The sequence below is a fragment of the Narcine bancroftii genome, chromosome 10 (assembly GCF_036971445.1).
Source record: "Narcine bancroftii isolate sNarBan1 chromosome 10, sNarBan1.hap1, whole genome shotgun sequence".
Lineage (NCBI taxonomy): Eukaryota > Metazoa > Chordata > Chondrichthyes > Torpediniformes > Narcinidae > Narcine > Narcine bancroftii.
In genome coordinates this window covers 68,169,909-68,195,706 of record NC_091478.1, presented here as the reverse complement: position 1 = coordinate 68,195,706, position 25,798 = coordinate 68,169,909, and the positions used below count along the sequence as shown (strand labels likewise).

At 38.6% G+C, this 25,798-nt stretch overlaps 2 protein-coding genes across 4 annotated transcripts in view; one reads left to right on the top strand and one right to left on the bottom strand.

Annotated features, from left to right (window-relative positions):
- Positions 1 to 1,031: 1,031 nt before the first annotated feature.
- On the top strand, positions 1,032 to 22,185 carry LOC138744686 (5-hydroxyisourate hydrolase-like). 3 transcript variants are annotated; one of them, XM_069901228.1, is made up of 4 exons: positions 1,032 to 1,186; positions 5,129 to 5,268; positions 7,764 to 7,899; positions 20,541 to 22,185. In XM_069901228.1, the coding sequence occupies exons 1-4, from the start codon at positions 1,136 to 1,138 to the stop codon at positions 20,811 to 20,813; spliced, it is 600 nt and encodes a 199-aa protein (XP_069757329.1). In that variant the 5' UTR covers positions 1,032 to 1,135; the 3' UTR covers positions 20,814 to 22,185. The 3 variants fall into 3 exon arrangements, with proteins under 3 accessions (XP_069757329.1, XP_069757331.1, XP_069757330.1); XM_069901230.1 differs by having other exon boundaries at positions 1,033 to 1,186; positions 7,764 to 7,872; positions 20,620 to 20,810; XM_069901229.1 differs by having other exon boundaries at positions 1,035 to 1,186; positions 20,620 to 20,810.
- gas8 (growth arrest-specific 8) overlaps positions 21,488 to 25,798 on the bottom strand; it is a 46,139-nt gene continuing 41,828 nt past the window's right edge. The window contains exon 11 of the mRNA XM_069901227.1: positions 21,488 to 24,223. Within this exon, the coding sequence (XP_069757328.1) occupies positions 24,074 to 24,223 (150 nt within the window). The 3' untranslated portion in view covers positions 21,488 to 24,073. The remainder of the gene's footprint in view (positions 24,224 to 25,798) is intronic.

Here is a 25,798-nt window from a genome sequence, read left to right as displayed (position 1 = left end):
TTTCTCGTTCCCCAAGAAATTGGTGACTGGGGTCTCCCTCCCTGCTTGGCTCACATCTCTGGGACTAGTGCTCCTCTGCAAACACATGCGTGCCCACAAATCTGACCCGCTGGTCGAGCAGGTGCTCCTCCTCCACGCCATTCAGAACTACACCTACATCAGGTACCCCAGTGACCTTGAGGACTCCGTCTTGACCAGGGATCTGGCACCAGCAGGGGCCCCAACCCCACCAGCATCACGACTACCCGGCCCAACCTCCCCATCATGGGTACCCTTGGCCCACCCAGGATCCGGGGGCTGACCTTCTCCCTCTGCCCCTCCAGAGAGCCCCGCTCCTAGTGGACCACACCCACCCAGCCACCCCCCCCCCCACACAGACAGACCATGCTGCCCACGCTGAGGCCTGCCACAGCTACACCGGACCCAGCCAACCCTCAGGCAGCAACCATGCCCTCGCCAACCTTTGACCAGGAGCCAACCCTCCGACGGTCCCAGAGACTCCGACGGCCACTGGACTGCCTGAATCTGTAAATAACACCTGGCACTGTTTTACACTCTTCCCACCACCCCCCCCCCTCCACCCCCAGGGCAATTTTAAGAAGGGGGGTGAATGTGGTGATACAACCCCTAGCCTACAGCAGGGGGCGATCTCTGTACCTGCAGGAAGACCACCTGAGGGGCTGACTCCACCTGGCCGGCTGTCAATCAGCCGACCTGAATATAGACCTTGAGCCGGCCCCTCCTGAGGCTTGAACTGGTGTTCAGACTTTTACTGGATTAAAGCCTGTTGTACAGTCTTTTGTTTTGTGCTTGCTTGCTGTCACCACAGCTGTCGCTACCTTTAGCTGGCTGATGCCCTGGGCTCTGCACACATGTATTGACCTTTCCATGCTGCACTTCACTTAACAAAATATTAACTAGGTTTATCTTCACTGAAAACTTTACATAACTGAAGGATATTGATAGATTCAGAAGGCAAAAGGTCATGGGTATTGACAGATGCTTTCATTGTGAAAGAGGCAAACACTTTTGATTTGAACAAGTACATCATAGGAGTAAAATTCAGAGTCATTTAAAGTCATTCCTTCCAGTGGCTCAGGATTTCAATTGCCGATAACCAGTTCTGTTCCATTAAATGACTGCACCACGACTTCAACACATTCAACACCATCTAGTTGCGAGAAAGGTAAGATGGTTAGATTTATTAAAATGCAGGCGCAGTTTGTAATGGTGCCTTTGCAACTGAATCTGATGAAAGGTTTCGAAACGCCATGGTTTTAACCACTAACCAGGGTCAGAGACTCACGAGCTGCCACCTGAAGCTCACTTTCCATTCATGGGCTGTGCCACTTTGGGGACAGCCATGGCAGTGAGGCCTTGAGTTTTATTTAACCTGCCGGGCCACAGGGGTTGTCTGGAGCTGCCTCAGGGCTTATAGCTGTTTCCAATGGAAAATGAAGATGAACTGCTTATTTTAGATGGTTAGAAGCAAGATATCAGTGGCAGGAAAGAGGCTGCATCAAATTCAGATTGTCTCAAAAGTAACATAATTTGATGCAGGCTCAGAAAACTGCTCAGAACCGTACAACTGTTCTACTTCATTCCAATAACAAAAGGACATCTGAAATGAGTGAATTCACAACGTCCTGAGGCCAGTAACCTCCTGATGGCCAGTGTTATCTTTGACAAGTCTTGGAATATTGCATTCAGTTTTAGTCACTGTGTTTTAGGAAAGATGTTGTCAAGCTGGAGAAAGTGCAGAGAAGATTTACAAGGCTATTGCTCGGACTCAGGGCCTGATCTATAGGCAGAGGTTGAGCAGGATGGGGCTTTATTTCTTGGGATTGTGGGAGGATAAAGGGCGGTTGCATAGGTGTACAAAAACACCAGAGGAATAGATCAGGTGAATGCAGAGAGTACTTTGGTCAGCCAAGGGAATTGATAACTGGAGCACATAGATTAACACAAAGAGTGGTAGGTGTATGGAAAAACACCTGGATAGGATGGTTTAGAGGGATATGGGGCAAACGCAGGCAGGTGGGACATTGTGGTCGGTGTAGGGCTGTTTCCATGCTAACTCTATGACCTCATAACACCAGCTGCAGTTTGACTCAGGACTAATAATTACCGCCGGCTTGGTCAGCCATACCCATCACCTCGAGATTCCTCTATGCCAATGGTTTGCAACCTTTAACTTTCCACTCACATACCACTTTAAGTATTCCCTATGCCATAAGTGTTCTGTAATTAATAAGGGATTGCTTAAGGTGGTATGTGAGTGGAAAGTAAAAGGTTGGGAACCACTGCTCTATGCAATGCAGATGTTGCAGGCAGAAGGAGACGGGGAAAAGAAAAGACAAGTCTTGTCACCTTCTATGGCCCTGCCTCTATTCAAATCGGTGTGGTGTCCGCTCCTGAGAGGGATGGGAGAGCAGGGTTTAAATCATCATATCCTGTCCATCAACAGTGAGGTGTCTCCCGGGTTCATGCCTGCTGTCTACCAGATAGCTCTGAGAAGCTTATTTAACACTGAAACCTCATTCAAGCAGCAATACAATTCTGGAATGTTTTAAAAATTCACACCTGGCAGCCCTGGATAAACAGTGAGATCTGGATCCTTCGGAGAGCCAGATCACAGGCATTTAAGTCCGGAGATACAAATTAGCACAGCAGGAGCAGGTATGACCTGCGGAAAGCTATCTCCCGGGCAAAATGGAGATTTGAGATGAAAATGGAAACAGCAAGGGATACCCGACAGCGAAATGCCATAACCTGATACAAAACCAAATCTGGTAAAGTAGCAGGAGGCAAAGCTTCTCTCCCAGAGGAATTCAATGCCTTCTACATCCAATTTGACAACAGTAAGAGTGAAGAACCATCCCTTCTCACCCCCATCCCCTGATGATCCCATCCTGTCCATATCTGAGGATAAATGTGTTCTGCCTTCAGGAGAGTGAATCCAAGGAAAGCATCCGGCCCAGACGCTGGGCGAGTATTAAAAATCTGAGCTGACCAATTTACCAATGTATTCACAGATATCTTCAATATCTCATTCCAGTAGGGTGTGGTACCCACCTGTTTCAAACAGGTGTCAATCATACCAGTTCCCAAGAAGAGTGCAGTAACCTGCCTTAATGATTATCGACCAGTAGTAGCACTTACATCAAAAGTGATGAAATGTTTTGAAAGGCTGGTGTTGAAGCAGATCAGCTCCTGTCTAAGCGGTGACATGGATACGTTCCAGTTTGCCTATTGTAGCAACAGGTCTATAGTGGATGCCATCTCACTGGCTCAACACAAAGCCCTGGAACATGTGGACAGCAAAGATGCATACATCAGGATGCTCTTTATCAACTACAGTTCAACATTAAACACCATCATCCCCTCAAAACTGATCAGCGAACGCCAAGACTTGGGAGGAAATCCACTGTGTAATTGGATCATGGATTTCCTCACATCCAGTCCACAATCAGTGAGCCCTCTCCCCACAATCTCCATCTGTACCGGAGCACAACAAGAATGTGTTCTGAGCCCCCTGCTCTACTAACTTTATACCTACAACTGTGTCGCCCCGAACAACAATTACACCATCTACAAATTTGCCGAAGATATCACGATTGTGGGTTGTATAAAGGAAGGGGACGAGTCAGCATAAAGGATGGAGATTGAAAACTTGGCTGAATGGTGCACCAACAACAACCTCTCACTCAATGTCACCAAACTAAGGAGCTGATTGTTGACTTCAGGAAATAAAAGCCAGATGTATACAACCAGTGTTCATTGGGGTATCAGAGGTGGAGAGGGTGAGCAAATATAGGTTCTTGGGAGTCACTTCTCGGATGATCTGTCCTGGACCCAACACACCAATGGCATTATGAAGAAAGCACATCAGTGCCTCTACTTCCTCAGGAGTTTGCAGAGGTTTGGTATGACACGAGAAACTCTGTCAAATATCTATATAGGTTTGATGGAAAGTGTGCTGACCAGCTGCATCACTGTTTGGCATGGGAACACCAATACCCTGAGCGTAAAGTCCCCCAAAAGGTAGTGGACAGAGCCCAGGACATCACAGGCAAAACCCTCCCCACTATTGAGAACATCTACAGGGAACACTGCCTTCGGAGGGCAGCAGCAATCATCAAAGACCCACACTACCCAGCACATACTCTGTTCTTGGTGCTGCCATCAGAAAGAGGTATAGGTGCCACATGACTCACACTACCACGTCCAGGAACAGCTGCTACCCTTCCATCATCAGACTCCTTAATGACAAACTCAATCATGGACTCATTTAAGGACTCTTACTTGTGCACTTTATTGATTTTCTTTTTGTTCTCTCTGTCTTGTACAGTCAGTTTGTTTACATTTGTTATCTGTTTACAGCTCTGTTTGTTTACATGTTAACGGCTTGAACAGTTTTTTTTTGCATTACCAATTGGTGGTAATTCTGCTGCTCCTTCAGGAATAAGAATCTCAGGGTTCTATGTGATGTTCAATATGTACCCTGACAGTAAATCTGAAATCTGGGCCATCCCATGGCTGAAGGTCCGAATAAAATGATTGAAGAGTGTCTGAGCTGAATCTTCACGTAAACATCTCCAAATATTTTAGATTAGTGATTCCAAAAGTGGACGCTGCCGCCCTCTTGGGGAGAGTGGAAATATCCAAAGGGGCGATCGGGGGATGGTGAAGAAAAAGGGGGCGGTGAATATTTGTTTGTTCCTTGATGACGTTCTCTGGACAGGACGCGTCACATTTACGTCTGCAAAGGCCAAGGCTCCAGATATGTAAGAATTTCAAATTATCTTCAGGTTGTAATGTACATTTAAATTATGTGTAAATACACGTATTTGTATTTGTAAAATACATACACTTGTATATAGTGTTGGATTAATTGTTGTTTGAAATTTGTGGTAGATCTAATACCAAGAAAGAGGTTGGTGTTCATTGTATGTGTGTGGTGGGGCGATGGGGGGCAGTGCTAGGGATGTGGCCTGGGAGCCAAGGGGATGGCAGCCCGAGAAAGTTTGGGAACCACTGTTTTAGATGGTTTTATGTTAACATTTTATCATGGAATAATTTTTATAGCACACTTTTGGTTGACAATTATGCAAATCTTTCTCAACAGTGTAACTGCCAGGAACGCAATATGTCAGAGAGTGTACTCACTACCCACATCCTCAACACCACCCAGGGGATCCCTGCTGCCCGTCTGGCTGTCTGTGTCTCCAGGCTGGAGAACGAGCAATGGAAAGAGATGGCAAGAGGGTACGCCACATTGAAGTCCTTTAGAAGAAGCCCACCGCCACTCAATGAGTTACTTTAATCCTTTTTAATCAGGCTTGCCATTTTACTTTCTTGTGTGATGTGTCCAGGTGCTTAATGGGGAAAGAATGAGTTCTGGCCTGAATTAGAATTTTACATTAATCAGAGTGGGCAGGCAAAAAAATAGTATTGGATGCTAGCAGCACAGTGAAGGAGAAGGAGTCAGGGTTATGAACCGACCAGTGTGCCTGAGCACACTGCGTTTTGTGGACTTGCCTATCTAAAGCGGGCTTTGTATCCATGTCAGGGATTTCCCCCAAGTATTTTTCAAATCATTGGTGCAAGGCTTAACAATAAGCAACATTTATTAAATATTGGCCTCCGGACGCCAGGGATAATTCCCTCGTACTTCAAAATATTCACTTTTCACACGAGAGAGCACCTCCGTAAGAATGGGATCATTAGCTCAATATCCTTGGGAGAGGTGGGAGTTGGCAATGAAATGGGTTGTGTAAGAGCTTTAGAAGTGTTGATTCAAGAGGATACTGCAAATCCAGAGAGATAGGATAGCAGAGGGAAGTCAACACACTGAAATGCAGGAGGAACTAACTCAGCTGGTCTTTTCAGCATCTATCGGAGACAAAGATATATCGCTGATGTTTTGGGCTTGATCCCTTCTTCAGGGAAAAATCAAAAAAGGTATCAGGATATATCAGAAAGTCTTGGAATTTAAACAAAGGGAGAGGAATCCAAACCAACAAGAGGTGTTAATTGGATGTGATGAGGGTCTAGGTGGAATTTCTCATGTCTGTGTAAAAGGAGATAGGGAAATGGAGAGGTGACCCAAATTATACTCTATTCAGTAACATGTATTTTGCTACTTTCACTGTATCAACTTGCTTAAGCAATTTATTTCTGAAGCAACTGAATGTTTCTGATCCAAGCTAAGGAGTAAGGTGGGTCAAGGGTACCAAGTTTTGGTTGGGAGCACTGAGAAGATACAGATATTATCATAATTAACTTAGAAAATAAGGAAAGTCAATTTGAATGGAAGGAGATTCGATCTGACTCACATAAATTAGAACCAAAGGTTGACAAGCAAAACTGTCACAGAACATTGGACTGTTCTGAGAAGGTCATTCTGATCCTGTAAAAGCATGTTCTCATGAAGGACAGTGAACGAACAAGCAAAACCAGATCTCCCTGAATGACTGAAAAAATACAGAGGAAGATGAAGGATGCTGGTGACATGTTGGGCTGTAAATTACCAATGAAAATCAGTTTGGTTACAAAAGAATCAGAGGGGATGTGAAAGCCATGAGAGGCAAGTGCAGTACAGAGAAGAGTTGCTGTCACCATTAAAGAGGACATAAAGTGATCTTAGTTACACACATAGTAAAAGACTGAATGGGGCCCATTGCAGGCAAAAATAGGAGGCATACATTTTGAGGGCAAAGTTAAAGTACTAAATGAATACTTTGCATCTGTCTTCATCAGTAAAAACAGCACTTTTAAAGTGATAGTGAAATAGGTGAGGAAAAATTAAGGAAACACGTTACAAAAGATCCACAGCATTCAGTAAAAGACAGAAAAACCTGTGAAGAGAATTGACATTAGGACAACTGAGAAGCATTGAGTATCATTGAACTTAAATAGGCTAATCAGCAAATGGGATGCATTCTAGGTTTCTTGGGGTGGGGTGGGGGTGAAATAAGTGCAGGACAAAATCATGCGACTATTGACCATAATCTTTGGATGAAGCAATGGCGACAGGGAACTAGAGAATGACAAATGTTACTCCCTTGTACTCCTTTGTCCAAATTAACAAAAGGCCGATCAATTTAATGTCAGTTGTGGGAAAGCTTTTCGAGGCATTGATCTGGGAGACAGATCCAAAGGGGTGCGGAGGGTATGGCTAAACCGATCATTGAAAGTGAGGGATTGGAAGGGATAATGATTTAGTAACTTTACCAATGGACCCATAAAGTGTAAAAACAAATAAGTCATGTTAAACATTTAGAAAAAACTTGTCTGACCTCAACTTAGGTTTGCGAATTATTATTTGAATGGCATGAGAGAGTCTAGAAAATATGTACTGAGAATGGATGCTGGGAGGAGGGACTGCACTTACAAGGATGAATTAGAAAGGTTGAGACTTTGGTGAAGGCTATTTGATGGAAATATATAAAAGGAAGAAGGGCCTGGATGGAGTGAATGGTAATTGTTCTCATTGGTGCAGAGATCAAGGACCAGTGTTCATAGAGTGGAAACGAAAGACTAACAAGAGGAAGAGCATTTTTTTCACAATGTGTGGATGGAATCTGGTATGTGCTACATGTAGATGTAGTGAAGGCAGGTTTCACAATATAACCTAAAACATTAGGGGTTGAATGAATTATACAAAGACTGTACGTTTGCTTTGAAATGCAAGTTAAATTCATTTTTTAATGGTTTAAAACACAAAAAAAAAGTATATTTCTTTTCATTTTTGTCTGCAGGGTTACCAATTCAGATGGCAGATGCCCAGGTCTGTTTACATCACAGACTTTTACACCTGGGATATACAAGATGAAATTTGCAACAAATGAATATTGGCAGTCATTAAAGGTGACTAGCTTCTACCCATACATAGAGGTAAAAACTACAGCATTTAAATAAAACTTTAATTTTCTATGCACATCAATGGAAGTCATACAATTCGGTCCCAATGACATAAACAGAAAAAGGGAATGAGGTCCTGAGGAAGGAATATAGGGAGTTAGGAAAGAAGCTAATAAAAGCATTACCTCAAGAGTGGCTGTCTCTGGATTGATGCCTGTGCCATGTGCCAGTGAAGACAGGAATAAGAAGTTATGGGAGATAAATGCATGGCTGAGAAGTTGGTGCAGGGGTTCAGATTCATGTATTACTGGGACCTCTTCTGGGGAAGGTATGACCTGCACAGAAAAAAGACAGATTGCACCTGAACCAGAGGGAGGGTGGGGGGGGGGGGGGGGGGTGGGGAAACTCAACATCCTAGTGGGCAAGTTTGCTAAAGCTGTTGGCGAGGGTTAAAACTAGTTTGTAAAGGCAATGGGACTGAGAATGAAAGGGCAGAGATTAGAGCAGATGGTAGAAAGGTTAATGCAATGTGTAGTGAGTTTGTGAGGAAGGGACAGGCAGAGGAGGCAGCATAAATCTAGTCATTTGGAGGGTTCAAAATGTATTAATTTCAATGTAGAAAGTATTAGGAATAAAGGAGATGAACAGAGCATGGATCAGTATGTGGAATTACAATGTTGTGGCCATTACAGAGACAGCTGATGCAAGGACAGGACTGTTTGATGCATGTTCTAGGATTTAGATGTTTTAAAAGGGAGAGGATTGGAGGTAAAAGGGGAGAAGGGTAGCATTATGAATCAGGGATAGTATCACAGCTGCAGAAAGGGGTGACGTTGTGGAGGGTTTGCGTACTGACTCAGTGCAGATGGAAGTCAGAAACAGGGAGTGAATTCTGTATTGAAATTAGTCTATAGGCCCCCAAATAGCCCTTGGGACACTGAGGTAGTAGGCATATTTTGGAATGGTGCAGAAATAACAGGGTTGCTATTATGGGAGATCGACTTCCCAAATATTGACCGGCACCTACTTACTGCATGAGGGATACATAAGACTATTTAATAAGATGGTACATCAGGAAACATGCTCACGTGGGTAGAGCATTGACTGATTGGCGGGAAGCAGAGTCAGAATAGAGGGTTCATATTCTGGTTGGCTGCCAGTTGCTAATGGTAATATACAGGGGTTGGTGAGGGCCACTTCTTGATATATCGTATTTTAATAATTTGGATTATGAAATTAATGGCTTGGTGGCCAAGTTTGCAGAAGATACAAAAGTAGGTGGAGGAGCAGGTAGCATTGAGAAAACAGGGAAGCAGCAGAACGACCTAGATTAGAATGGGCAAAGATGTGCAAATGAAATACAATGTTGGAAACTCTTCAGTCTTGCACTCTGGTAGAAAAAATAAACAGACAGATTATTTTCTTAATGGGGAAAAAATTCAAGATACCCAGATGCAGGATGTGTAAGGATGCAATGTTGAGGCTTTATAAGGAAGGTGAGACCTCACCTTTGTGAGTAGTCAACATTTCAGATGGTGAAAGGCGTGGACAGAGTAGATGTAGATGGTTGTTTCCCATGGTGGGAGAGTCTAGGACAAGAAGGCACAACTTCAGGATTGAAGGACATCTGCTTAGAACAGAGATGCAGAGGAATGTCTTTACCCAGAGGGTGGTAAATGTGAAATTTATTGCCACAGGTGGTTATAGAGGCTAAGAGATTGATAGGTTCTTGATTAGCCAGGGCATAAAAAGTTAGGGGTAAAAGGCCAGGGGGCTGTGTGAAAATGGATCAGCTCATGATTAGTGGTGGGGCAGACTCAATGGGCTGAATAGCTTCTATGTCTTATGGTCTTATAGATGGGACCAAGTTTGTCAGATTTGTCCAAGAAGGATTTCTGAGTTTCTGGACCATTTGACTAGAGGAGAGGGCATTCTGGATCTATTATTGGGTAATGAACACAGTTAAGTAAGGAACCTGTCAGTGGGGGAGCATTTTGGTGAAAATTGCCTCAACTACCTGAGCTTTAGCATAGCTATGGACAAGGATAAGAGCAGACAAAATGGTAAAATTGTGGAAGGGCTCATTGTGATGAGATAGAGCAGGAACTCGGGAGGATAAATTGGGAACAGATGTTCGGGGAAAAGCATAGAAGAAATGTGGGTTCAGGATTGGTTTGTTCCATTGAGCCAGAGAAATGATGGTAGAATAAGTTGAGCATGGTTTGCAAAACAAGTGAGGCGAGTTAAGAGGAAGAAGGAAGCATACATTAGATATAGGAAGCAGGAAACAGGAATGTTCATGAGAATTATATAGCAGCCAGGAAGGAACTGAAAAAAGGACGTAGGAGAGCTAAAAGGGGGCAATGAGAAGGCCTTGGCAAGTAGGATTAAGGAGAACCCCAAGGTGTTCTATGCATGTGAAGAACAAAGGGATGATGAGAGTGAAGGTAGGGCCATTAGAGAATAAAGGAAGCAACATGTGCCTTGAGGCAGAGGAGGTTCTAAATGAACACTTTGTTTCAGTATTCACCAGAGTAAAGGACCTTGGTCAATGTGACTCACAATAGAACAAGCTTGTGTGCTGGACCATGTTGCAGAATAGAAAGAGGAAGTGCAGGATCTTCTTAAAAGCATTAGGATTGATAAGTTCCCAGGACCAGATGATATATACCCCAGGTAGCCAGGGAAGGGTTTGCTGCGTTGTTGGCAATGATCTTTGCATCATCCCTGGTCATAGGAAAGGAACCAGATGATTGGAGAATGTCAAATGTGGTTGCCTTGTTTTAAAAAAAAAAGGTAATAGGGAGAATCCAGGGAATTATAGGCCAGTGAGTCTTACATCAGTGGTGGGCAAACTATTGGCGAGGATTCTTAGGCACAGATAAACAAGCATTTACAGAAATTTAGTCTTCTCAAGACTAGTCAGCATGGCTTTGTGAGCGGAAGGTCGAGCCCAATTAAGTTTTTGGAGAAAGTAACAAAATAAATGGATTTAGATAGATGTGGAGTATATGAATTTTAGAAAAGCATTTGACAACATCCCTCATGGTAGACTCATTCTGAAAGTCATGCTGTGGGGATTCTGAATTGGCTTGCCTGGAGAAGGCAATGGGTAGTAGGGGTTGGAAGGCATTCTGCCTGGAGGTCAGTGATTCGTGGAGCTACATAGAGAACGGTTCTGGGATACATGCTCTTTGAGATTTTTTTTAATAAATGACCTGGACAAAGAAGTAGAGGGGTGGATCAGTTAGATTGCAAATGACAAGAAGGTTGAAGGAGTTGTGGATAGAGTGGAAGGTTATGGTAGGTAATAATAGAATATAGACAGGATGCAGAGTTGGGCAGAGAAGTGGCAGATGGAGTTTAATGTAAAGTATTGCATATTGAAAGGTCAAACTTGAGAGTAGGGTACATTGTTTATGGCAGGATTCTTAACAGTTTGAAAGAACAGAGGGACCTTCAGGTCCAAATCCATAGATCTCTCAAGGTTGTCGCAAAGGTAAGGTAGAGGGGAATGTTTATGGCGTGCTGGGGTCTCAGTTTAAGAGTTTATAAAACTTGAGTTAGTCCACACTTGGTATATTGTGCTCAGTTCTGATTGCCTTATTACAGGAAGGATTTGAAAGCTATGGAGAGGGTGCAGAAGATATTTACCAGGATATTGCCTGGATTGGAGAACCTCTCTTATGAGGCAAGGTTAGCAGAGTGAGGACTTTTCTGTTTGGAGAGAAGAAGGATGAGAAGTGACTTAAGACATCTACAAGATTATGAGAGGCATAGAAAGGATGGACAGCCAGAACCTTTTCCCCAGGCCGAGAGAAGTAAACACCAAAGGATATCTGTGCAAAGTGAGAAGAGGAAAGTTTAAGGGAGACTTAAGGGTTTTAGACACACAGAGCAGAGGGTGTCTGGAAGGCATTGCCAGGATGGCAATGGAGGCTGGTACAAAAAAGAACATTTAAAAGACACTTGAGACAGGCACATGGTTGCAAGAAAAATAGAGGGTTATGAGGTAGGCAAGGTTTTTTTGGTTTTTTTCCCCATCTGGGGATGAACTGTGACAAGGACACTTGCATCCTTCTCCATACACAAAGAGATAGTCGATTCAAGGAAAATGTGTATTGAGGGTGATATTTCAGGAAGGATCTAACCATGAGAGCCCTATTCACTAACAGCCAGATTAGGTCCTGGTGCATGTTAGTAAATCCTGGCAATGAAGTATTCTACCAGATGATATGGACAGTCCATTCAGGAAACCACCCCAGAGCATCCATTGAGTTCTTGTTCCCCAATGTCTGCAGGATGTTCTGTGCTGACAACTGCCTGATGATTTGTGGGAAAAGATGTATATCTAGAAATAAATTCCACAATGATTAGGTACTATGGTAAAATTTTGCTAATGGGGGCATTGTAATGCAATGGGGCCCAGCACATCCTTCACAACACCTAGAAACTCAGCATATAGCACTTGGCATCCTCGTATCTTGACACAATTGTATGTTCTTCCCATGGGCAATGAGACTGTTGAATGACTAAATGAAACAGCTCCCACTAACTCTTGAGAGATTCCACTATTTGTTAAACAATATTTATTTATTTTTATATACTAATATACTAATTTTTATATACTAATATTTGCTTTCCTCTATGTGTGTTATGTCTGGATGTGTGTTTGTATGTTTTGGAGCACATCTTCTGCAATAAACTTGAACTTGAAATTGGTTCCACAAACACAGGCTGATGCAGACACATAGGACCAAATGAAGCACAATATGAGAGCCAGTTATTGAGGGGGTTCCTCGCTGAGGTGACAAAGAACACCAACTTATATTTAAGTTGGGGAGAGACAAGAACCTGCAGATGCTGGAATCTAGACCAAAAGACTAAACTGATGGAGGAAGTCAATGGGTTAGGCAGCATCCATGCAAGGAAAAGAAAACAATTGACATTTCGAGGCCAGATTCTGCATCAAGACAAGAATTTTGGCGTGAAATGTGTGACAGAGTATTTAGAGATGGTTTGGGAGGAATTTGTAGAGCAGTTTGCACATACACATTTTAATACACAGAATATTTGCAAGACTTTTGCAGAGTGGTTTTTGCAAGAGGCAACAAAGTATCAACGTACAGTTTGCCTGGGAGAGTATGTGATCTTTGCAGGCAGAACAATTTTGCTCTCAGAGAGGGAGGGAGTGAAACAGAGAGGAGAGACACAGAAATCAGTTCCAGGGACAAGCTGGCAAACTGGAAGGCTGCCTGATCAAAGGAGAAGACTGGCAGTGTGAAAGGTGACCAGAAAGAAAGAGGATCATCTGGAGAACCCTGAAGGGGGCAAGTTTCGTCAGCAGGATTGATTGAGAAGGAATCAGTTGCAGATGTCCTGAAAAAGGAATCTCTTTCTGAAAACCAGTAAGAACCCTCCTGAGTGGTAACCATTTGCCTGTTAAGCACCAAAGTGGTGAACTTTGTAAATTCTAACTTCTGTGCACTGTACAAGAATTGCCTGCAACCAGTGAGATTGGACTGTGATCCAAATAACTTTTCTAATCTTAAATATACATTACACATACCTGCACTTAGTATTAGAGGGGGGGATTAAGTAGGTTAGGTAGGTTAAGTAAGTAGTTTAAGTAATAAATTAAAGTTTAATTCTGTTTTTTTGTTCAATTATAATTAAAAATTACTTTTGTTAAAGTAACCCTGTGTTATGGTGCATATCTATTGCTACTGATTTTTGGGGTCCTCTGGACTCTGTAACAAATGTCAGCCATCTTGTTCTGTCCACGGATGCTGCCTGTTCACAGAGCTCCTCCAGTGTTTTTTTTAAATATTTTTTTTATTTTTCACACTGTGAACCTTATCAACCAAAATATGTACAAATGTATCTCATTAAATTTACACAGTGGTCTTTTCTCCCCTTTTTCTCTCCATCTCCTCCACCCACTCCCTTCCAAAACCCATAAATATTCAACATATACAATACAATAAAACCATAAAACAATATTTTCACACAAAGGAAAATAAACAAGAAAAATGCATCATCTATTTATTACCCACTGAATCTAGTCATTTTGTCTTCTTATCATTTTCATTCTCATTTTAGGAGATGGAGGTCGTAGACAAGCTCTCTCTGATATGTTCCATGTATGGTTCCCAAATTTGTTCAAACATTGTGACTTTATTTTTTAAATTATATGCTATTTTTTTCCAATGGAATACATTTATTCATTTCCATGTACCATTGCTGTATACTCATGCTCTCTTCCATTTTCCAAGTTGACATTATACATTTTTTTGGTATTGCTAAGGCTATCATAATGAATTTTTTTTGCACTTTATCCAATTTGAGGCCTAGTTCTCTACTTCTTATGTTACTTAAAAGAAATATCTCTGGTTTTTTTTTGGTATGTTATTTTTTGTAATTTTATTTAGTATTTGATTTAATTCTTCCCAAAACGTATTTACTTTCGTACATGCCCAAGTTGCATGTAATGTTGTTCCCATTTCCTTCTTTCAGTGAAAACATCTATCCAATAATGTGGAATCCCATTTTTTTTTAATTTTAGAGGAGTGATATATACCATGTGTATCCAATTATACTGTATCATGAGTAACCTTGTGTTTATTGTATTCTTCATAATTCCAGAACATGACTTTTCCCATACGTCATTTTTTATCTATGTTTAGATCCTTTTCTCACTTCTGCTTAGGTTTATAGTTTATTTCATTTTCCTTATCTTGCAGCTTAATGTACATGTTGGTTATAAATCTTTTGATTATCATTGTGTCTGTAATCATGTATTCAAAGCTGCTTCCTTCAGGTAATCTCAAGCCGTTTCCCAATTTAATAAGCTTTCAATTGATGATATGCAAACATTGTACCATGAGTTATTCCGTATTTATACTTCAACTGTTCAAATGTTAATAAATTATTTCCCAAAAAACAGTTTTCTATTCTTTTGATTCCTTTTCTCTCCCATTCTCTAAAGGAAAGGTTGTCTATTGTAAAAGGGATAAGCAGATTTTGCGTCAATAGTAATTTTGGTATTTGATAATTCATTTTTTTTTCCTTTCTAAGTTGCTCTTCTTCCAATGTATTAAGTAAATGATGCAGCACTGGTGAGTTTTTATATTGCACCAGCTTTTCATCCCACTTATAAAGTATCTGTTCCAGTATCTTTTCCCCTATTTTATCTAGTTCTATCTTAGTCCAGTCTGGTTTTTCCCTTGTCTGGTAAAAATCTGATAAATACCTTAATTGTGTGGCTCTATAATAATTTCTAAAATTTGGTAACTGTAAACCACCTTGATTATACCTCTCTGCTAATTTATCTAATACTACCCTTGGATTCCTCCCTTTCCACAAGAATTTCCTTATTATTCTCTTTAGTTTCTTAAAGAATGTTTCTGTTAAGGGAATTGGTAATGTTTGAAATAAGTATTGTATCCTTGGGAACACATTCATTTTAATGCAGTTTACCCTCCCTATCAACGTTAGTGGTAATTCTTTCCAATTCTTTCTAAGTCTTCCTGCAATTTCTTTATTAGTGGCTGATAATTTAGTTTGTACAAGTGGCTTAAGTTATTATCTAACCTGATCCCTAGATATCAGATTGTTTGTGCTTGCCACTTAAATGATGATTCTTTTTTAAATTCTGTATAATCTGCATTACTCATTGTCATCACTTCACTTTTATTTACGTTGATCTTGTACCCCGATACTTCTCCATATTCCTTCAATTTCTTATGTAATTCTTTTACTAATCCCTCTGGTTCTGTTAGGTATACTATGATGTCATCTGCAAATAAGCTGATTTTATACTCTTTCCCCTTTATTTTTATCCCTTTTATTTTATTTTCTATTCTTATCAATTCTACCAAAGGTTCTATTGCTAAGGCGAACAATGAGGGGGATAGTGGATATCCCTGTCTAGTTGTCCTACTTAATTTAAAGTGATTCGATACATATCCATTTACTGCTACCTTCACCAACGGTCCATTATATAATGCTTTAATCCAATTTATATATTTTTCTGGTAGATTGAACCTCTGTAATACTTTAAATAAGTAATTCCACTCTACTCTGTCAAAGGCTTTTTCTGTGTCTAGAGCAACAGTCACTGTTGGCTTCTTATTTCCTTGAACTGCGTGGATTAGATGAATAAGTTTACAGACATTGTCCGCTGTTCGTCTTTTCTTAATAAATCTAGTTTGATCTTGTTTTACTATTTTAGGTAAACAATTGGCCAATTTGTTTGCTAATAATTTTGCTAATATCTTATAGTCTGAGTTAAGTAGAGTTAAGTAAGTTGGTTTATATGATGCTGGTGTTAATGGATCCTTCCACGTCTTTGGTATTAACTGTATTTATTGCTGTTTTACATGAATCTGGCAAGTTTTGTGTTTCTTTTATCTGGTTCTGTCTTATAGTCTGAGTTAAGTAGAGTTAAGTAAGTTGGTTTATATGATGCTGGTGTTAATGGATCCTTCCATGTCTTTGGTATTAACTGTATTTATTGCTGTTTTACATGAATCTGGCAAGTTTTGTGTTTCTTTTATCTGGTTCTGTCTTATAGTCTGAGTTAAGTAGAGTTAAGTAAGTTGGTTTATATGATGCTGGTGTTAATGGATCCTTCCCCGTCTTTAGTATTAACTGTATTTATTGCTGTTTTACATGAATCAGGCAAGTTTTGTGTTTCTTCTATCTGGTTCATTACTTCCAGGAGAGGAGGAATTAATAACTCTTTAAATGTTTTATAAAATTCTATTGGAAATCCATCCTCTCTTGGTGTTTTATTGTTCAGCAGCTTTTTTAATATATCCTGTATTTCCTCTATTTCAAATGGTTTTATCAGTTTGTTTTGTTCCTCTTCTTTCAATTTCAGCAGTTCAATTTTAGCTAAAATTTCCTCTATTTTATCATCTTTCCCCTCAATCTCAGTTTGATACAATTGTTCATAAAATTCTTTTAAATTTTTATTAATCTCTGTTGGATTCTATGTAATTTGTTGGTCCTTTTTCCTTGATGCCAGTATCGTTCTTTTAGCTTGTTCTGTTTTAAGTTGCCAGGCTAATATTTTATGCGTTTTTTTTTCTCCCATTCATAATACCTTTGCTTTGTTTTCATTATGTTCTTCTCCACCTTGTACATTTGTAATGTTTCGTATTTAATTTTTTGTCCCCCAATTCTTTCCTTTTTGTTATATCATCCCTTTTTACTTATTCCTTTTCTGTACTTACTATCTCCCTTTCCAACTGCTCTATTTCCCAATTATAATCCTTTTTAATCTTCGTCCCATAACTTATTATCTGCCCTCTAATGAAGGCTTTCATTGCATCCCATAATATAAATTTGTCTTTCACTGATTCCGTATTTATTTCAAAATATGTTTTAATTTGGCATTCAATAAATTATCTAAATTCCTGCCTTTTAAGTAGCATGGAGTTTAACCTCCATCTATATGTTCTTGCTGGGATATCCTCCAGTTCCATTGCTAATAACAAGGGTGAATGATCTAGTTTTATATTCAGTTTTTCTAACTCTCCCTTGAATATGGACCGACAACAAAAACATATCAATCATTTAGTATGTTTTATGCCTACTTGAATAATATGAGTATTTCTTCTCTCTGGGGTGCTGCCTCCTCCATATATCCATAAGTTTCATTTCTTGCATTGATTTAACCATAAATTTGGCCACTTTATTCTTTTTGTTAGTCTTTTGTCCAGTTTTATTTGACATTGGGTCCAAATTAAGGTTAGAATCCCCTCCTATCAATATATTTCCTTGTGTGTCTGCAATCTTCAACAAAATATCCTGCATAAACTTTTGATCCTCCTCATTAGGTGCATATATACTGAGCAAGTTCCAAAATTCTGAATATATCTGACACTTTATCATTGCATACCTCCTTGGTGGATCTATTATTTCCTTCTCTATTTTGATTGGTACATTTTTGTTAACTAGTATGGCTACACCTCTAACTTTTGAATTATAGGATGCTGCCGTTAAGTGTCCTACCCAGTCTCTCTTTAGTTTGTTATGTTCCGCTTCAGTTAGATGTGTTTCCTGCACAAATGTTATATCTATTTTTTCCTTCTTCAATAAATTTAGTAGCCTCTTCCTTTTAATTTGGTTATGTATTCCATTAATGTTTATAGTCATATAGATCAACATGGCCATCTTATATCTTGCAAACATCTCTTCGCCAAGTCCATCCCCTTTTCATCTCTTAGTTTTCTCTTATTACACTTAATGTACGACAAAGTATCCCTGCAGTTCCCACATCCACTAATACCTTAACCCCAAAAGTCCCCCCCCCACCCCCTCTGAGTTGGCCCATACACCTTGCCAGGCAACCACAACTTCCCGTTTCATTTGGATTGCAATCTTGTTCACAGCATCAACTGATTTTGCAGTGATGGTTATTCCCCCTCCACCCAGCCCTCTCCACTTTTTTTAACACATATAAAAAACTCTCTTCTTTTTCCCACCCCTTATTCCCTTCCTTCCCTTTTCTTTTCCCTCTTTAGCTCTTTATATATACATTGTTTTTACATCTTTATATATACTTTATCACCATTCTTCATTCTTGTTACATCCCTTCATCTCTTCTCCTGTCCTGCAAATGTTCTGCAAATTCTTGCGCTTTCTCTGGATCTGAGAACAGTCTGTTTTGCTCCCTGGGTATAAATATTTTATGCATGGATGGATGTCTTAATAACCTTTTTTCCGTAAAGTTGATTTTGCTATATTAAATTCCTTCCTCCTCTTTAAGAGTTCAAAACTTATGTCTGGGTAAAAAAATATTTTTGACTCTTGTATTCCAATGGTTTATTATCTTCTCTAATTTTATTCCTTGCCCGTTCCAATATATTTTCCCGTCATGTATCTCAAAAATTTTACTAAGATGGATCTTGGTTTTTGATGTGTCTGTGGTTTCAGAGCTAATGCTCTGTGTGCCCTTTCTATTTCTTCCTGCATTTCTGTCATTCCCAGGACCTTTGGGATCCATCCTTTTATAAATTCCTTCATGTCTGTGCCTTTTTCACCCTCCTTCAGGCCCACTATTTTTATGTTGTTTCGCCTTCTATAATTTTCCAACACATCAATTGTCTGAGATAACAACTCGTGTCTTTTTAATTTTTTTGTCACTTTCTTCCAATTTTTCTTTAAGTCATTTACTTCCATTTCTACAGCCATTTACCACTCTTCCACATTCTCTACTCTTCCATATTTCAGTCATTACCAGTTCTAACCTTTGCATTTTATCTTGTTCTTTTCATTTTTCTTTTGTGTTAAACTCCAATGACAACCATTCTTTTAGTGATCCCATTTGTTCTTCAAAAAAAGACGTTATCTATATTCTGTTCATCAGTTTTACCTTTTATTTCTCTTTGTCCATCAGTTTTACCTTTTATGTATCTGTGAAGATCTTGGTCTTCTTCTCTTTGAGTCTGTGTCTCTTCTGTTTTTCCCGATGAGCTGCTTGTATCTCTTTTTCCGGCCTCTTCTTGCTGGGCCTCTTGTTGCTGTTCCTCCCCTCCTGGGCTGCTCGTTTGTTGTGCTTCTTGACGTTGGTCTTCTTGTCGATCTTCCCTCCATCTGTCTTCCACGCCTGTTTCATCACTCCCTCTTCTGCGGTCTTCCTTATCCTCCAGCTGAGAGCCCTGGTGTCAGGCGTCCCTCAGCTGCTCGCTCTGTGACAGCCCATTCCTCTGCTGAGCCCCCCTCCCGCCGGTGTCTTTCTCCTTTGATTGCGCACTTTTGTTTGGCTCTGAGAGCCATTTTTGTAGAGCTGGTGGGTCGCGACTCTGTAGGGCAGGCACTGACTTGAAGGGTCGGGTGCTCCTCGTCACCACGGCATCCTGTTCCTTCCTGCAGTTAAGGCCTTCTTCTTTCTTCTCTGGCGACTTTTATACTTTTTTCCAGTTGTTCTTACTTTCTCCTTCTTGGAAGCCATCTTCTTTCGCTTCTCTGTATCTTTATCTTCTATTTTTTGTACTCTATTTTTGTTGTGATTTGCTTTTTCCTATTTTCCTGGAGAGGGCTGGTTTTCCTGACCAGCCACTACTCCATCACATGACTCCTCCAGAGGTAGGCTAGGTTTTGTTTTTTTTTAAAAGTATGTTTATAGAGGTTAGCACAGCATTTTGGGCCAAAGGGCCTGTATGATGCTATAATGTTCTATGTAGTAATATATACAAAGGAAGACAATAACTCGTGTTTCTTCAAATATAAATCAATAAGCGAATGATACGATCTTAGTTTGTCATGTAACTAAACACCATAAATTGTCATGGAGATGTTTTCATTTATAATGCACCTATCCACAAGAGATAATTTTAGAAGTCTTGAAGACAGATTTCATAAAATTTCAAAAACTCTTTTTAAACAAAAAGCAATACTGGAAATATTCAACAGGTCAGACAGCAGCAAAGTTAACAATTCTACATGAACTTTGTTGATCTCCCTCCACCAGATGTTGCCTGACCTGGATGCATTTTCTGCATTTATTGTTTTTATTTCATATCTGCAAAACAATATTAATTTTTTACATCAGGATGCAGTTTAAGGTATTATACAGGGTACAGTAATTTAACTATTATGTAGTGATGTAAAATGTATGTTGGCAAATTGCTAACCCATTTTAAATCTCTTCCATTATCTTTTAGTTGGAACTGTTGCGTAGAGTAAAAATGCTGACAAATTGTCTGACGGGATCATACATCTCATTCTCATCATGTTTCTTAGATTGTCTTCAACGTTTCAGATACAAGTCAGAAGTACCATATTGCTCTACTCATGAACCCATTCTCCTATACCACCTACCGAGGATCCTAAATGGCGTCATCAAAGCAATTATGGATTGTGCATCAAGTTTCACGTCATTGTCTTTGGTTAAAACTTTGTGTCAAATTTTGTGCAACAAGACTCGAAAAAGGTAATACAGGTCACAGGAATGTATCATAAATCCACCAGATGCCCAAGTTTGAGAATATGTATTTTTTAAGGCAACTTAGCAAGTATTCCCTTTGGTACAAGAATGATCTAATTTTTGTTTTAACGTTAAAAGGATTTCTAGAGAGGACAGAGAGACCAGAAACCAAAATTGTTAAAGGTCTATAAACTGCACGACTGGCAGTCATGTGATAAACTTTGAAAAGCTGTTTAAGCAGCAGGAAGCTAGCCTTAATTTGGATGGCAAATTTGAAGACCAGACAGCGTGAGAGGCTAAAATTTCAAGTATATGTAATGATAATGAGGTTACTTTTGGATGGGGTGGTGGGGGGTGGGGGCGATTGTATAAAACTCAGCTGTTGACATGATATGGACTTGAGTCTTTGGGGGTTGAAACAAGAAAGGTAAATATTCAAAAATAAATAACTTACCACTTTAGCAAATATACCCAAGTTCAAATATAGTAAATGTCCTGGTGAACACATCCACGTTGCTACTATTAATGGTTAAAACCTTAGATGTTGAGATGATGTTTGTTTTTTCAAAATACTCTCAGCAGTCATTGGCAAATATCTCAATTAATATAACCACGGTGAAGAGAACAGATGTGACCAAAATGTCTGAATATTTGTAAAACATTGCAAATAAATTACACATAGCGTTTCACAGAATAAATTGAAGATTTTATTTTGTGTACAGGATGAAAATAGAATCCCTCCCATCCATGTACCTATCCAAATTTTTCTTTCAATGCACATGATGATGAAAACAGAAAGTTGTGTTTAAAAGGTCCTGCAACAAGCAGGTTGGGAATAATGGTTTAAGATTAACAATTTCAACCACTGAACGTTGTTGATGCATTGGACATAATTTCATGCATTTCAGCTATTGGTCATTTGTAGGATTGGATTGGATAGTGGTAGAGAGTATTTTACATGGATTGTCTCCACAATCGCATTTAGATATTTGTTAAGCCAGTGCATTAGTCTTTAGATCACAAAGCAGAACTGATACTTTCAAGATGGGTCATTCTTTTACCTGGAAGTTGGAAGCTTGGTGGTTTGGAAGGATGATTCTGGATGAAGTCTTGATGTAGAATGTAGTTTGGTTCAGTTACCTGCCCAGCAAGAACTGTTCCTTTCTCCAGTTTTGCAACAATGTTTCAGGGAGTGTTATAATCCTGGAATCTTTACCAAATTGGTGATATAATTTAGATTTTTTTTTGGGGGGGGGGGCAGAATATTCAATTTGCTACTGAATATAAAGTCAGAATTAGCCATGATTTCACTGCATTTATTTCAGTGAAGAATTTCAATGAATCTGTACCTGTGTATGTTATAATAAACTTCATGCATTCAATTTTTTCAGGGCTAGTCTCGTTTGATTTCAGGAGGAGTGATGAGACCTAAAACTGAGAATCATGTAAAATGGGGATTTAGTGTCTACATGTTTCTTACAGATGCATTTGATTGTGAATTAAGGGGCTTTGTGTGGTAGAAGGCCAATCGAACATGAGCACTGAACTTCACTATACAATTTAAGAGGGCAGTGTCACCATATACAAGATCCTGGCACCAACTTCCCATTCCATGCTTGCAAGTTTGGACACCAAGGAAACTCAATTTTGTTTTTCCATTCTAATATATCAAGAAGACCAAATAAAGGTTATCATTCCCTCATTCTTGACTAGACAGGATTATTGTCAAGAACGTGGGGTAAGACAACAACCTTCATTTGGTACTCATTGTATTTCACACTTACCAGTGGAACTCAACACACCACGTTTCCCAATGATTCTAGATTTGTCTCATCAGATCAGTGGTGAACAAGAAGGCTTGGCACAAAGCTTTTCAATATTATGGATATCGATTGCAATATTGTAGGCAGATATTAAATTTACAGATAATGACTGAGATTTCATAAAGCAAATTTTTGAAAGGTTCTTGGAAACTTCAATTTTGAACACATTAGATCAATAACAAGCAATGTTTGCATAATGTATCAGAAATAATATCGTTATTTCTAGTTTTGACAAACAATATACTAGTCTTTGTGTAATTTGTCATATTGGTTGTGAACTGATTACTGTATCACTTGTAGTTTTAAATGTCTGGCTATGAAAAGGGAGTTATGTCCTTGAATGTGCACAACAGAAATTTATCAGGTTATCAAACCGTAACTAGTTGCGAAGAGGATTTAATCTTCAGACATTGCTCCACTGGAGTCAATTTAAACATAGGTATGGAAAATACAAGTTTTCATTGGCATGAATAGGGAAAGATAACTTTATCTGCTTAGTAAGGCAAAGGGTTATATTTTTCAAATTGATTGGTAAGTGAATGATGAGATATGTTGAGATAGTTGAATCTTTTTGCAGTAGATTGATTAAATATTTGAAACAGCAGAAAACGTAAGATCAATTTTGAAATTGTTCCAACAGAAAGTTCATAAAGATTACCCTGTTGATGATCTTTTATATTGGTTTGCGTTAGAGCAGATTTTCTGAATGTAACAAGTTTCAATAGACGTTTTATCACGCCATTGGATTCTTTATAGGTTTCCACAGGAACAGATGCAAAATAAAATTATACATATTTAATCCTCCACAGAGCAGTTAAATGTTAGTTGCAATGAGTGAAATTGTGGGAAATACCACAACTTGAGATCATTGTGCATCTAAAAACTGCATGTAGTGTTTAATCCCCATAATCTCGATGGTAGAAAAATACTTTGTGCGCTTTTTGTTTAATTCAATTAAAGAAGCTCATTCGGGGTTACAAGAATCTAGCCAGAACATATTATGATGAAGTAATTATTTTCTCCTCAATGTATGCATAGTATAAAAAATGTATTCAATTTTAAAAACAAAGTATTTTCATATTTTGTTCATTTTCCAAAAGACCAAACAAAATAGTGATTTTGCAGTGTAGAATCTAACAAAGAGTGATGATTATTCATCTGCTTTGGAAAGTGCTGGTTGTTAATGTTGAGTTAAAAAAACCCAAGAGATCTTCTTCTTCAAATAATACCACAATTTTTCTAACACTCACCCAAACTACTAGAATGTTTTATAGGTTTTACCATAATCCAAAGATGGTACTTCACTTCTGCAACATACCCCCTCGAAATGCATTCACATTTATATTAACCAAGAACACGACCAGTTGATGTTCAGATAAAGTTCTTTTAAATCATAATGAAGACCATTAGCAATTATAATCACTGGAAAATGTAATTAAAAGTTGATTTATGTCCCAGAAGCAACCAGCCCAGCTGGACCCTGACCAATAGTTTGTCCACATAACACAGTTTCCAGTGGTTTGAATCCAAGCTCATCTACTGGAATTCCAAATGCAGTAAGTTTTGCCTCGTATGTTCGCAGTAAGTCATTGTGAGCCTGCAGAGTGAGCAGAGTGTCAATCTTTAATGCAAAACTCCTTAGAAAAAGAATGGTTTTGGCTTTTTCACTGCAACAACTTTAAATAGGTGCAGCATTATAAACAAGTACAAATCAACAAAATTGTATTGATAGAAGTGCCTCAAAGCATGATAAATACATTGACAAAACAATAATAGGAACTATTTAAAAGTGTAGCAATCATTGATACATAGACAATTGAGCAGCTATTTTGATTACAGTGAAATTCAACTAATGTAGGAAGAGTTAATTGTATTAAGATGAATATCTTTCCTAGGATTCAGTATTTTTTTCAATCTATTCCTTGTAAGATTCCTCAAAAATTTTTAAAAGATTTGAATTCTATTGTGAAAAAGTTTCTATGGAAAGATAAAATGGCAAGGGTAGCTTTACAAAAATTAACCAGGAAATATGAATTAGGAGATTTACAGCTTCCGAATTTTCAAAATTATTATAAAGCACCACAATTAAAGTTTATTAATAGAATGTTTGATTTGGAAAAGTCATTGGTATGGGAAAACATTAAATTATCTCAAATTGGTGAGAAGAAGATGGATTATTTTATTTATAAATGGAACTTTACATTATTACATAATTATAATTCACCTATTTTGATACATTTAATAGAATTATGGAATAAAATAAATGATGTAATAGGTACTCAAGGGAAAATTTCAAGTAAAACACCCTTATATCAGAATAAGCTTTTTTATTTTACGCTTAATAATCAGTTTTTGAAATTATGGGATCAAAAAGGAATTAAATCTGTACAAAATTGTTATGAAGCATGTTATTTTATTTCTTTTCAAACAATGAAAGAAAAATATGAAATATCATCAAACACTTTTTTGTTATTATCAAATTAAAGCTTTATTATTGGATAATTTTGGGCATACTTTTCAGCTACCTAGACAATCTAAATTTGAAATTTTGCTTACAGATGGTGGGAAGGAGGGATTTGTATGTGAAATTTATTAATTATTACAGAATAAAATGCCTGTTAGATTTGCATAAATCTAGGTTAAAGTGGGAAAAAGATTTAGGAATAGTTGATTAATCAAGACGATTGGAGAAATTTATGTATGACTAAAATTGTTAATGTGAGATATTGGTTAGTTCATTATAACTTTATACATCAATTATATTTAGCTCCAGAAAAATTAAGGAGATATAATTTAATTTCTTCAGATTTATGTTTTTGCTGTCAAAAGGAAGTAGGTTCTTTTTTTACATTCTACTTCTTCGTCAGCGAAGCCAAGCCAAAGACTTGGTTATGTGAAATGGTTAAACCTTTTGGAAGCAACTTAAGGATTTGTTAGAAGTTATTTTTAAAGTGAATTTTATATTGGATCCATTAGTAGTTTTGTTAGGTAAATATTAAGAAGTTGAGTTTAGAATTAACACTAACTAGATTTCAAATTGCATTTTTGAGATTAGTATTGTTGTAGCCAGAAAATGTTTAGCGATTACTTGGAAAAATGAGACTGGTTTGTGTATATATAGATAGCATATGGAACTGAGATCTTGTATTCCACTGGAAAAAATAACATATAA

Excerpts from the sequence above, each read along its gene's own strand:
- LOC138744686 (XM_069901228.1), top strand. The coding sequence starts at position 1,136 with ATGACTGCACCACGACTTCAACACATTCAACACCATCTAGTTGCGAGA. Across the intron at positions 5,269-7,763 it reads TGGAAAGAGATGGCAAGAGG|GGTTACCAATTCAGATGGCA; the intron begins GTACGCCACATT and ends TTTTGTCTGCAG. Across the intron at positions 7,900-20,540 it reads GCTTCTACCCATACATAGAG|TTGGAACTGTTGCGTAGAGT; the intron begins GTAAAAACTACA and ends ATTATCTTTTAG.